The sequence below is a fragment of the Pezoporus wallicus genome, unplaced genomic scaffold (assembly GCF_028554395.1).
Source record: "Pezoporus wallicus isolate ANWC-B61680 ecotype Strahan unplaced genomic scaffold, APGP_CSIRO_Pwel_v1 contig_5879, whole genome shotgun sequence".
NCBI classification, from domain to species: domain Eukaryota; kingdom Metazoa; phylum Chordata; class Aves; order Psittaciformes; family Psittacidae; genus Pezoporus; species Pezoporus wallicus.
Window position 1 is genome coordinate 1,607,906 of NW_026637549.1, and position 14,134 is coordinate 1,622,039.

The 14,134-nt window shown below is 41.3% G+C and overlaps 1 protein-coding gene across 9 annotated transcripts in view; it reads right to left on the reverse strand.

Moving 5' to 3' along the window:
* Positions 1 to 10,036, reverse strand: part of SNX13 (sorting nexin 13) — a 66,320-nt gene extending 56,284 nt beyond the window's left edge. For all 9 annotated transcript variants that reach the window (XR_008971804.1, XM_057406201.1, XM_057406202.1 and 6 more), the window contains exon 1: positions 9,805 to 10,036. Coding sequence is in view for 8 of the 9 variants with exons in the window: in XM_057406201.1 (XP_057262184.1) it covers positions 9,805 to 9,816 (12 nt within the window). In the remaining variant the exon portion in view is untranslated. The remainder of the gene's footprint in view (positions 1 to 9,804) is intronic.
* Between the last annotated feature and the right edge of the window lie 4,098 nt (positions 10,037 to 14,134).

A 14,134-nucleotide genomic window follows, 5' to 3' on the forward strand; every position in this document is an offset into this window, starting at 1 on the left:
TGATTCCGTAGTCCACAACATGCAAAAATGAGTGCAACTTCTTTAATGAGCAGTTGATACTGAACTCTTGGCAGAATGGGCAGTAGAATGGGTAGAAAGGAGGACTTTGAGGGTACTTTGAGATACTTAAGGGGGGGGAGGAAAGGGAACAATATTTAAACACTTTTTTCAAATGGGATAAATGTAATGAAAACAATTCAGATCTTTCCCTTCAAGCATTTAATACCCCCTTTCCCAATCCTTTCTTCAGTCCCTATTACTTGTCTCATTCAACCACACACTTCCAAGAGATGACTGAAAAGCATGACTGCTCTGTGCATCTCTTTCATGGTCCCCTGTGCACTTTTGCCTTTTCCCAAATACTGAGAAAACCATTCTGCCTGCTGTCTCCGCAGCCCCTAAGAAACTTCACAAATGATTTGCTACGTAACACTGCTGACAGGCACTGCAGTGCCTAGCTCAGAAGCAACCCAATAAGTGTAAGTAGAGTGAAACCTCTTACAATTTCTTTCAAGACTCTGCTCCATAACCTCTATCTGGCCTCACTATGGAAGCCAAGAGCCTGTCGAGTATCCCAGATGCATCTTTCAGCCTCCAGTAGTCTTTCTCTCCTTCCTCACAAAAAATCTGAGGCCAAAGTCACTGTGCCTACTACTCCCCAGGTTATCTCCCAGGTATACACACTGGGAGCCACTGCAACACTGAAGAGGAAAAATCTGCCAATAATATTCTATGAACTCAGTGGAACACTTCATTACCAAACATCAGGGCATGGAATATTTCCAACAAATTTAAATTGGGGGGGGGGGGGGGGGGGGGGCAAGCGACAGGTAGTCACAGAAATGGTGTATCAACTCTTGCTACTAATACTTCAAGATTACAGACTGAAACTAATTATAGATTAAGCTAATTAAGTAATTTGAGTATCCAGCTCTTTAGGTAAGTTTACAGCAGACATCTAAAACCCTCAATCATTGCCACCTAGTCAAGAACATCAAAAACAAAAAGTAAACCTAACCAAAGTGGAGTTAGCTAACCTTACTCCTAACTTTTCCTGGAGGCAGAAACGCATTCAGAACGCACAGAAGGAATGATGGCATTCCCCATTTTCAAAAGGACAGGAATTATTTTAGATATCGATTCACTTTAGATCTAAACAGAAGGAAATGCAGGAAAGCACTATGCACTTCCCTCACACCAGACCACGCAGCTGTTGATTTGGCAGCTTCTCCAGAGTTCCCACCCTCATGCCTCCCCAGAAGACTGGTTCACCGAGACAAAACAATTCCTCGTGCAGTTGATAGGCCTGATAACAAGCAGCAGCATCACACCAGCTTCTATCTGGTGGAAGGAAGAAAATCTCTTCAGTGACAGCCCAAGCTAGGTCCAAATAAGGCAAACAGGAAAGGGCACTCTTACTGACTTAAATTCTTTTATGCATTCAGGTTATCAAAAGAAAAATATATGGCCACCCCAGTGACAGCAGCAGTAAAAGAGAAATATATATGGAAGAAAAATAAAGTAAAAGGGCACACACAAGAGCAAGCAATAAACAAATAGCCATACAGACAGCAAGGTGGAAGTGTTCATAGACTAACCAAGGTATACTATTCCACACAGCAGCAGTGTAGTTACTTTGATAATTGGAAAACAGAAAAATGTTTTGCATAATGCATAAAAAATAGAGAATAAGAGAAATAACAGTTATGGGCAAATCTCTAGAAATCCAGAGAAAAATTAAGAGTGCAAGGATTATTAAAACTAATTTCAAAGAGAAAACAAAAGAAAAGAGGGTATTGGTAAAATAAAGCACAATTAAAAGAAACAGTAATGGGCAACAGCAGACCATCATTAGTTGGAGCATTTAGTAAATACCCAATTAAGTAATGGAAGAGCTTAAAAACATTCACAGAAACATTGTTTGCCTTTGGTCTTACTATTGCTAACTTGTAAGCTTCTTAAGAATTCAAGAAGCTATAGGAGGGTAACTGCCAAATGAAAGATGCAAGACCAATACTACTTAAAGTCCACAGCTTAAACCAAACATGAAGAAATAAAACCTATTTCTAAGTTTTAGTCACACTTGTGAGTCAAATTAATGCAAGCATGAAGCACAAAAAGGAGAATGCAGTATATAGTTGCAAGACTAGAAACCAAGGTGCTAGTACTAAATGCTTGTGCACACAAAGGAAGAATAGATTATGTTTAGCACAACTACCACAAAGGACTCAATTTACAAAAAAAAAAAAAGTTGACTGTAAGAAGGAAAACTGTGGTAAGATTGAGAATTTAAAATACAACTTTATTCTCCTAGCCTAGCATTGTAATTAAATATCTTCTTCTCAAAACAATGAAAATTATTTTTATATTTAAACAGTGGAAGTTGAGGTTAGATATAAGGAAGAAGTTCTTTATTGTGAGGGTGGTGAGGCACTGGAACAGGCTGCCCAAGGAAGTGGTAAATGCTCCATCCCTGCCAGTGTTCAAGGCCAGGTTGGACAGAACCTTGGGCAATATGGCCTGTGTGAGGTGTCCCTACCCACGGCAAGGGGGTTAGAACTAGGTGATCTTAAAGTCCTTTCCAACCCTAACTATTCTATGATTCTGTATTCACGTAAAAGAATTTGTTTTCCACAAGAATTTTAAAATTATATATAAACAGTAAATGAACTATAATAAGTAATTCCCCATTTCATTGTATACATAGATTATACCTGTAATTAGAACATCACAAGACTTAAGATTTCCACAGTAGGAGATTTTACTTTACTAAATAAATGAAAATTCAAGGTTTTAGCATTGTGATCAGAAATACTAAGTTGGTATATAAAACATAAAAAAAATTTATCTTCTAAGTATGCTATGAGAGGGTAGATACCTTACTCAAACATAATTTCATTTAAAATTATTATATCTATCAGTAACAAATAGGCCATGATATACTGGGGGGGGAAAAAAACAAAACAAACAAATATTCAGCACAACAAAACACCACATACCAAAACACAAGATGCAATTTCAAGCACAAATAGTTCCTTCAGTGGATAAGGAATACCTATTATTACTGATGCTGTTACTTTCAAGATGTCACAGAAATCATTTCATATGCTTCAGAAAAGTGAAACTATACAACGTTATATCAAATAGTACAATACCTGGTAAAACAGAAAATAAACAAAGTTTATTTTTTTATAATAACCTAAAGGATATAGAATGCACAGGTTTAAGCGAAGAAGTGCCAGGCGTCAAAGAAAGCCTCATCAGACATCTCTCCTCAGCCTGTAGCAGCAATTGTTAGAACAGCAGCATGGCAACCAAGACGACTTCATTATGCCTCCAAGTCAAACTGTCCAAGATCATTTTGATAGTCAGCAAAAATTTAAAGCAGTCGTTCTTTCTACAGTTATACCGGCTGGACACTTATTTCCTAAAGCATGTACAACACCAGATTTTTAACTCATTCCTGCAGTTCAGAATGCCAAATGCTGGATAGAGGATGATTGGGAACACCAGGCACAATCTGTCCCAGTGCTTTCAGGCCAATTAAGAGCTACAGGAGAAATGATCCTAAGTCCAAGGCAGTGTTTCATAATCAGCTGGTTAACTGTGGAAAGGATTTTGCTATGAACTTAAGAGTATTTTCTACTTGACCTTGTCTGACAGCACTGACTAGAAGCATGGAAATGCAGAGCATCCTACAGGATATGTAGCAATTCAAACTTCCTGCTCAAGTTTGTTCCCTTACATGACAAGATGTAGCCTCAAGGGTACCAGCAGAAGCATTGAGCACAGTTATTTCTTAGAATTGCAAAAATATATTGAAGACCAGGAATACATGATCTTAAAATAGTAATAATTACGAAATAATAGCATTCTGACACAAACAGATTAAAATAGAACTGGGATCACTCTGTTCCTCTCCCAGAAGCATGGGATTAAGGGGAAAAAAGGCAGAAGAACAGACATAAAAAATAAAACCCACCCTGTAACAGAGCACAGCTCCATTTAAGCAGCCAATACTCCTCAAAGTAAGCCCTCAAATTTAGGACTATCCTTGGAAAGAAAGTATGTAAAAAGCTCATCTTCCTACCTGAAACTCCAACTGCAGTGGGATACCAAATCAAGAATTTTGGACATTAATGGACATTTTGGACAACAGGTTTTAATTAGGCCATATTATCCCTCACTTCAATAAATACAGTGCTATTTCTACCTGGGAAATAAATAAATACATACAGTTCTTGGTATTTAATATTTCTGATTATCAAAAATTGCTTCCGAGCAAGTCAAGGCACAGAAAGGACATCATACAGGCCATCTGATGCAGGAAGGGACATACAAGCAAGCATAGATGAGTTTATCCCCTTCTCCTGCTACCAGCTGGTGGACTGACCAACTGCTGAGGTTCAAATCAACCTGGTCTTATGCTTACTGTCCAAGAAAATATGCAAAGCAGCAGGACTGAATGAGTTTAAGGGCCACTGGTGAAATAACTTCAAAATAAACTACTGAACTAACCACTATGGCCAAACTGTATGCTGTATGGGAAATCCCTGGATTTTCAGATAATTTCACTTAAACAAAAGTTAAATTTTGCTGGGCTTTTTAAATGTAAAACACCCACAGTAAACTATAAGAATAAATTTGACTCATGGTGTTTTAACTGCAGTACAGAGATCACATTTCCTTCCATGCAGAAAACAGAAAAACAGTTAACACCATTTGATTTCTTCAAAAATTCACCTTCCCCCTCTGAGGATTTTACAGCTACTTCTGCTCCAGAGAAAGAATAAAGTCTTTAACGGGTATTCCCAAATTCTGACAGTGTAGAAATTTACTTACTTTCCAAAATAAACAGTAGTTATAAAAGGAGTCCCCTAGCTGAACATACGTATCATATATGCTTACTCACATTAAGAGTAAATGCCTGTTTCACCTCATACCTATAATCACAATCGCACAGTCATCATTTTAAGGTGTAACACCATAGAAATTACATAAGCAGGGTTAGGGTGCTCTTGCGAAAAAATGCCTTGGTTTTTTCCAATCAGAAGTCAGACATTACTTATGGGTATGAGGGAGAAAACAAGCATCTCTGCCCAAGAGCACAATGCCTTGTACTTCTTGAAGTTTCGCTCTCATGTAACTGCAAGTGCCAATCACAATTGATTTTTCTGCTGTTCCAGCCTTGCTGCTCTCGGCCAAGTTACAGTGAAAAGTGCTAATGGGACTTCAAATTATTAATTCTTCAAGTGTTGCCAATGACTTACGACACCAGTGGTTTCTTGTTCCTAATAATAGCAACTCTCCTAATGCTAGCTCAAAGGGAAACATGCTTTGTCATCTTTGCAAGGGTGGGGAGAAAGGGACAAACATATTTAAAACAGAGATAATTCCCTCGAGTGTAACCAGACAGAGGAAATGATCATTTGGAGCTCCTTCAGCTATTTACCCAGACAAGCTATTACTATTTTTACTGAACTATGCAACTTCACACTTTTCTTTGATGCTGTTTTGGGGAATGGTCCACACTGACATTTTAGAGTTTGAATGCAGAGTTCTGCAACCTCTCAGCAGTTTAGGCCCAACTGTAAACTCTAAGAATAGTCCTGAGAGTTCAGACACTATCTTTCACTAATATCCAGCAAAATATAAAAACAAATACTATTAACAAATGACATCCGTTCTTTGTAAAAGGTTAATTTTCCTAATTCAACCATTCCTCATGTAATTTTAACTGAAACTCCACAGAATACGGAGTTATTAAAAGAGCTGTCACAGCAACAATTAGGAACGCAAAGCAGACCAGCAAAAAGGCAGACTTCATTTACAAAATACACTGAAGAAGAGATAGAGGCTTTTTCCCTCTGAGGGCTCGCAACTGAAGTTCCAGCTAAATCTTACCTGGCAAAGCACTAGCACCCAGGCAAAGCTCTCTCATAAAAGTTCCACAAAAGGACAGAAAACTAATTTCTTTCCATGCCCTGCTAATTCTCTACACATTTGCAGCTGTCTCTACTGGCAAAACACAGTTCAGTCACATGAAGCATCAGAGCAACTTTCCCAAGCCATGTATCAAGGAACAGAAAAAATGAACAATGCTGTAGTTTATCAAGCAGTTAACTGCATTCTGCATCTTTCAGAGCTGGACTTGGCATTCCAGTACGGCTAATTCATTATTATTCTAAAGCAAGTTAAAACTAGCTTCTGAGTCAACCTTTACTCTTAAAAATCAGGCTAATTTGCTTGCATTTGCTCAAAAACTATTTCTAACAGCTAGAGGCTATCAAAGTTTATCCAAAAAGTTTGTTAAGAATCTTTTAAAAACAAAAGTAGATTGTTTAACAGAAAGGAAATACTACATGTTAAGGAATTATCTTGACTTGTTGCAACAAGAAACACCAACACAGAGCTCATTTTGTGTGAGCTTATTTTTATTTGTGGACACGGGGAAAAAATAAAATAAAAATCTTTCCTACTTTGTAAAATTTTAAAAATCTTCGCAACCATCACTACTGCTGCAACAAAGTACTCTTGCTAAACTTAGAATTAAGTTGTTGAAAACATAGCCGTAGCTGTTAAATTCAGAGTGAAATCCTCACTAAGCATCTCAAAAGTTTAATGAGCAACTGGAGGAAAAGAAACTGGAAAAAGATCTAGTTCTCACTTTTTCTAAAGTGCCTTTTTTAAAGGCAACACAGGCTGCAGATGCAGACAGCACAGGCCATCAATTTGAAAGACATTCTAAAATTTATTGTAAATGAAGTCCCATGAAAATCCTATTTAATGTTTGTTTCCATCAAAACTTAAGACATATTGACCAGCTAGAGCCAGAGTTGTAAAACATCTGCTGCCTCACTGTAGCCAGGACAGTACAGTTGCTCTTGCAGAAGAGGCAAAAAACGGTGAAGACAGTTGTCTGAAAACATAGAGCACTGCAACTGTCCATCACGGCCTCATGAGATGAGAAAGTGCTGAAACAGTAAGTCACATGGAAACAGGCCACATTGGGTCTTGAAAAGCAAAGGAGACAGCTGATGAACAAGAAAAGAGGAACAAGTGAAAAGGCATAGAAAGGCTAACCCAACAGCCCAGGGAAATGATCACTGCAGCAGGACTCAGAATGCATATGTTCAACATGACTGCAGAAATAAGTTCCAACAGCCAAGGTGATAAAAACTGCGGAATGGTGTTGCTGCTTCAGTAAATAAGTATATGTGTTTGGCATCCAACAACATGATTTCTGATGCAACCAAAATCGGAAGACCTGCAGGGAAGGCCGAATAAAAAACACCATTTTTTTTTTTTCCTGACAGGAAGTGCAATCTTCCCCTGAAATTACTGATAACAAGGTCCTAATCCTAACTGCATCCACACAAAACTGGACTGAAGCTGCTGGGGTCTGCATATATGGATGCATCAAGGATGCAGGAAACTGATCAGGAGAAAGTTATGTTTTAACTGCATGATAACAATACATGTCAAACCAGATTCTGCCTTTCACGTTTACATAGATTTAAGAACAATATTGTCTACATTTATAATATAAAAATTACAATTTTTAATGGCTCACTAAATGACAGTGATTTTGGCCATTCTAAACAGTGGCAGACTACACAAGTCTGCAAATATCCATTAATTTTCACCCCATTTCACTGTATGTCCTTAAATAAAATAGTTACTTTGAAAGAGAAGAAAAAAACAAACCCACCATGAGGACTTGCTGGCTGTCCAGTGTTCCCCTCCTTGAAGTTATTAAGATAAATTTAGGCAACCTACAGATACGTACAGTTATTACTACTGCCCTACTCTAATGTCTGCCACACACTCCATCTCAATTTTCACATATAAATAAAAATAAAAAAAGGGGAGGGTAGACATTTAAGTGTTTATAGAATACATGTATCAGTAGGCTTGAAGCAATCTGCATCTTCCTATAAAGTGTGGAAACAGTTCATGGGTGTGACCGCACAGTTTTCACAAGGTGTTTTAGATACCAAGTCACCACTGGAACACCCAAAAAAGCAAGCTGGAAAGGACTTCCAGTTCATGTCAGGTGCGTCCTCTGACAGCCAAGAGTTGTCTGGCTGTTTGAAGAACTCCCCACAACTGCTCTTCAGGCAGGCAAGCAAAGCCTCTCCCAAAAAAAGAAATTTAAAGTCACCTCCTTGACACCAAGCCTGCAATATTTTACCCTGAAGCATCCTGTCTACAAATATTTTATATAGAGGTACTACAAGTAAAGGACATCAGAACCCAGTCCTCCAGAGACCAAGGCTAAGTATCGTAAGTGGTCATCACAAGCGTAAGGCCTAAGTTTTACCTCAAAAACCCAATGGAGCAAATGTCATCCATGCTGCTACACCAGAAACTAAAATAATTCAATTCCAAGACAATGAAGTGTCTCAGATAGGCACATACAGCCACCATCAAACAGAACAAACAGTCTGGTATGAGGCACTGACCCAGAACATTCTATGCCACCTTCAAAATAATCTAAACTACTCTGGTTAATACTTATGCATCACACTGACCAACACCATATAATGAAAGTTGGGTGGCATGGTTTAGTGGGAGGTGTCCCTGCCCATGGCAGGGGGTTTGGGACTAGATGATCTTAAGGTCCTTTCCAACCCTAACTATTCTATGTTTCTAAGTTTATTAATCCTGACCACTCACTAAATATCCTTCATGCAAAAATAGGTCATGTACTTTTACAGGTTTAACTCACTCAGCAAATCTTACCCTCCCAAGGAAATCAGAGCTCATAATGCCATGAAACTCGGAACTGATGTAAACTGAAAGATTCAGGATACTCTTTCAGCTACCACTCAGGAAAGCAAAGCTAAATTTTTCAGGTGCCAGAAATTAAGCCCTCACCCTTCACCGTTTAAGACAATCCAGTTTTGGACAAATAACATTCACTGCAGGATACAGCAACAAAGTATAAACCACAGGTAATACAGTCGTCATGTTAGAGAGGTATCCGTGTGCCAGACATCTTACTGACATATTAAAAAAAGAAAATCAATCAGTCTTTATAGAGAAAACTGAGTATGGAGGAAAGCCTCATTTCCAGCAACCAGACGTTGATGAGGTTGGGAGCACCTTTAGACACAGCAGCCATTTCTAGCCCATGCTGATCCTCAAATACCTGCTTGCCTCAGCTTAGTTGCCCATCTACTTTGGGACAGAAATCCCCTGCCAGAGAGGCGAACCCAGGCAGCTAACTTCCACCAATTACCTACAACCACAAACTCCCGCAACAACAAAAATGTTCGTTTTAAGAAGAAAAGAAATACAGGGCCTTTTAGAACATACCGCAGAGGAGGAGGCCAAAGGGTCTGAAGCTGGAGCCGGCGCTCGGGGCCAGGGCAAGGACATCCCTCCGGCGAGGCCTGCGGCTCAGATAGGCTCCCTCCTCCCAGGTGCGCTCCCCCAAAAACTGGGCCCACCGCGGCGGATCGGCCCCTCACCGGCCGGGAAAGCCCAACCGCCGGCAGACCCGCCAGCCCGCCCCGGCCGGCTGCCGCACGCTGCAGCGTCCCCGTCCCGCCCGGCCCTGCCGGCCCCTCACTGGGAAACGGCGCCTGTCCGGGGAGGAGGGAGAAGTGATAAGAGGGCCCCGGCGCTGCCGCCCTCCCTAGCCAAAGGGGAGGCTGCCTGTACCTATGCAGGTCAGAGGCCTCGGAGCAAGACAGAGCCTCTTCCCCATCACAGGCCGCGGCCCACAGCTGCCCGATGGGGCGGACAGAGCCGCTCCCCCGCCGTCCCACACCCCGCCGGCCGCGGCAGGGCACTTACCTCTGCTAACATTATTACCACGCTGCGCTGCGGCGCCTCGGTGGCTCTAGCCCCGCAGCATGGTGAAGCCTGCGGCAGCGCGGAAAGCTCCCCGTCACCCCGCGGGGAGCCGAGGCGAGCGCCGCCAGCCCCCAACCGCCGCCCTCAGAGGCCGCCTGCCACCCCCAGCCCCGCAGCCTCTCTCGCAGCTCGGTCCGGAGAAGCCGCCATCTTGGGAGAGCTACGTGCACCACCACCGGCACTCCCCACTCGTTGCGACCGCCCATTGGGGCTGCGGGACGCGGAGCCGCCCCTACCGGGACCGCCTCACGCCCCGCCTCGCCGCGGCTCAGGCTGCCGTTCTCTCTACCGGCAGCTTTCCGTGCCCGTAGCTTTTTCTGCCTGTGTTACCTTTCTGTCTGGGCCGGAGGAGCCATGACCAGCACAGGCGGCCCTCTCACAGGGTCCGGCCGTGTGGGGGCCGGGAAGGCGCCGAGGACCCTCTTTTCTGGTGAATCCGAGGCTCGGGTACGGCTCGGGGTGTCGGTGCCGGAGCCTGTTCCGCGGTGCAGCGGCCCTGAAGTCTGCGCAGCCCGCAAGGGAGAAGTTGAGGGCAGCAGAACTTGAAACGCTGCTGTCAAAGCCGCTCTGCTGTTTGTTGGGTTTTCTAGCCCCGGCTCCCGTGAAATGGTGGTGTGCCTTGTCTGAGCTCTCCGGTGCCAGGCAGCTGCTTGGAGGACGCTAATTGAAATACTTTGTCAAATTTTTGACCAAGCCTCTCGCCCACCAGTAGTGTATGCGGGTCTGCATGTCTTTCCCTGCTCTAGATACACATCTCAGAAGCAGAGTTGTGCCTGCAACAACTCCCTGCTCATGGGGTGACATACCCCACAGCTCTGCATTTGAATACACAGAAAGCTTCCTGGTTGAAACTTGTTGTTTTTCCTTTAAAACACTCTTCTGTGGGGTTTTGATTGCTTGCTTCCTTCTTCGCTAGACTTCAAAGCTACGAAGTTAACCTTGGGTGCATTAGGAGAGTAGAAGCAAGGTGGGATTTTTTTTCACACAAGATGCACACCAGTCATTATAATTAGCAGTGAAGATGGAGGAAAAGCAGCATTACTATTATGATGTGATGAAAACCAATGCTCTTCAGTTACAGGGGGTTTTCTCCCCTAATAAAAGCAAAGTCCCTTTCCTTGCAGAGGTGCAAAGGGCGTTAGGCAGCTCTTAAGGCTGGTGAGTTTTGCAGAAGTTCCCTCATTTTCCCAGGGCTGGTTAAATACTTAGCACTTCAAGGTTGCTCACTTCTTACTTTTATCTGTGAGTTTCAGTTTTACTCATACAACTGTTATTCCCCTGTTGGAAACCCAGCTGTTAGTCATATGAATCGAAAAAAGCAGACCCTCAGTATTCGTAATCATTTATTTGCTGTCTCTAAATAATCCAAAATACTTTTTTTTAAGCTTGGTACTTCTGAGTCTGTGTTTTTGAATGTTTCATGGTAACATTAATCTTCCCTTCAAGCTGATCCCTCAGAAAAAATCCAAATCTCACAGCACACACAAAAACTCTGTTTCAGACAATAGGTTTAACAATAACAGAACCATGCAGTGGTCTTGCACATGGATTTTCACCATCTTGATAAATTAGAAATTGTTCAAAAACATTGAGCAATGGGAGTGTGAAATACCAAATCCATTGTATTGCTTTGGTCCCCTAACATTTATTTACAACATGCTGTAGATGCTTATTTGGAAGGCAGTCACATATATATATATGTAATCTGCACAGCTATGGTTCATGGCTTTCATCAGACTTCAATTCAGCCAAATAATGCCCTGTGCTCAGGTCTGTGGAAGGAAACCCTGAAGGGATGTATACTATAGCAGAATGATCAGCAAATCACCCATTGTGTAACTATGCAAAAACATCTACGCCTACTAAGTAAGAAATCTAGTCATCAACGGAAGCTAGGTAGGAAATAGAATCAAAGTACTTAAAACACCAACTGTTTGCCATATCACTTAGTCATAAATCCATTCTCTGGGGCAGACACAGTATCGTGAGCTGGAAGAAAATCTCCCAGTCTATAAAATGTAAAGGGTAAACAGGAGGTAAAATTCTCATGATATAAATATGATATGAATATATATAAATACTAGTAGTTAAACCAAGATGATAAATCTAGCAGAAGAAACTTTCCTCTTGGCACCATATTTCTTTACCTTCTTCAGACACATCAGGTAAGGTTTTCAAGAGAAGTAGTCACCTCTGAAAACTTACTGCAAAACTGAATATATCTTAAGTGTGCTAGATGTGAAAGAGCAGCAAATCTTACGCAAGTCTCACAGCAAGATGAAATCAAAATTAATACTTTGCACTTGGATTTAAATTTGCCCCTACTTCTGCTTAAGATTTGTCAGCCCAATAGTACACCAGTATGGGAAGCACTTTTCATTCTTCTACTGCTAGATTAAACCTACCAATACTTCTACTGAAAACTGTTCTCTGATTTTACACTTGTCAGCATAGATTTAATATTGTCACAGAGTAGTTACAGATGTTCTAATCCATGGCTTTAATTTTTGGTTAATATCATCTCAGCTACAAAAGGGCAAGGTCATGTAATTGCAACAGCAGCAATGAGGCTGTGAGGGAGGACTGAACCACACAAAGGTAAACTCAAGGCAGAAGAGGCAGCATCGTAAGGAGAGGTGAGAAAAGGCAGACTGTTGGAAAGAGGGTGATATGAGGGACTTCTTGAAAAAGTAGTCTGCTGGGAGTAGCACAAAGGAGGAAAAGAAAGCTGCCTATCACTGAGGTATTGAACATTTATGTTGCCTGTTTGTGTTCTTGGAATAAATAGGGGGAAAAAAAAAGTTTTTTTTGTTGTTTTTTTTTTTTCTTTTTGTTCCCTGGGAAGGACAGTGTTACTAAATTAGTATGAGTAGGTCTGGAAACAAGTCTTCAACAGTGATTGTTGAGAGTTTTTTCAATGGTAGGCCAGAAACACTTGAATACTTATTTCTCTGAGCCCATCTTCAAGTGACAGTAATGCTATTAGACCTTATGAGTCATCCATAAGAGAGTCCTTACATTTTATTCTTGTACATTTGTTACACATAGGGCTTGGGACTGGTGGCGCAAGGAGCCAGTGTACTTGCTAGTGTACTTAGTGGAAGCAATGCAGCCACATGAGCAGTGTTCTCATCCAGGCAGAGCAGCAGTCACATTCTTTCTCTTGTCACTTTCACCAGCCCAAAAACACTGTATGAAAAACTGTGTTAGGGCATGTATATATGCCTGTAGTCAAATGCAAACCTGGCAGAAAGTTTTTGCGTCCAGTCCTTAAAATACTCAACTTTATTTCCCATAAACCTAGAAAAATGTGTACTTCAACTAGAAGTACCTTAATGATGGCTGCAAATGCTGTCTTACTTAGAAAACAACTCCTATCTGCTGCCAAATATCTTAGTGTTCTTCACATTTATTGTAATAAATATAGTCTCTTTTCACAGACTGTAAGCTAAGAAAGTTGTCTGATGGTCTGTATCCACATTTTGAAATCCCACTGCAGACATTGGAAGGTGCAGGGTTATCTACTGAAAGTATGGATAAATGAGGCATTAAAATCTGAACTAGAACAGGAGGGGATAGAGATAGCACCGGCAGGCTCTCCACCCTGAAGTTTATAAAGATTTTTATGAACTGAAGCATAGTGAGTGCACTAAATTAAGAGACAGGCTCAGAGACAAAAATATAGTCGTGAGAGGGTGGATGCAACATACACAGAAGAAGGGGCACAGGCAAGATTTAGCAATAAAAGAGCAACTGTGCCAACTTGCAGCAAAGCACAAAAGAGCACAGATTATTTTCCAGCCTTGAAAGGAGGGCAGTCCCACAACCTAAATAATTGTTAGCTCACTAACATGAAAAAAAGGAATTGGTGACCTAATTGCCATTAAGGTAACCTCTGAAACAGCAGTAACCTGCATTTGGAGACCAAAAGGATGTGTTCTCTTGGCATAAACAAGACAAGTGAAGACTAAGGAAAGGGGAAATTACAGGCAGGGTTGGGGGAGGGAACCTCTGAACAAAAACTGACCAATTTTGCTTTACTAAGCAGTTTCATTAGAATGGCTACAAGACTGTTTCTAACTTCAGCAACAAGCCTGAACTTTTTACCTTTCTCTACAGCCTAGGAAAGATCTTTTTATAGAATTATTTCTGTATACTATAAATTAACTCCAATTATTCATTACCAAATGACATAGAACAAAGTTTGACTTCTTCTTGTCCGTAGCTCAGGCTGGCAGCATGGTTAGAATTTATGTGGGGTTGTTTAGTT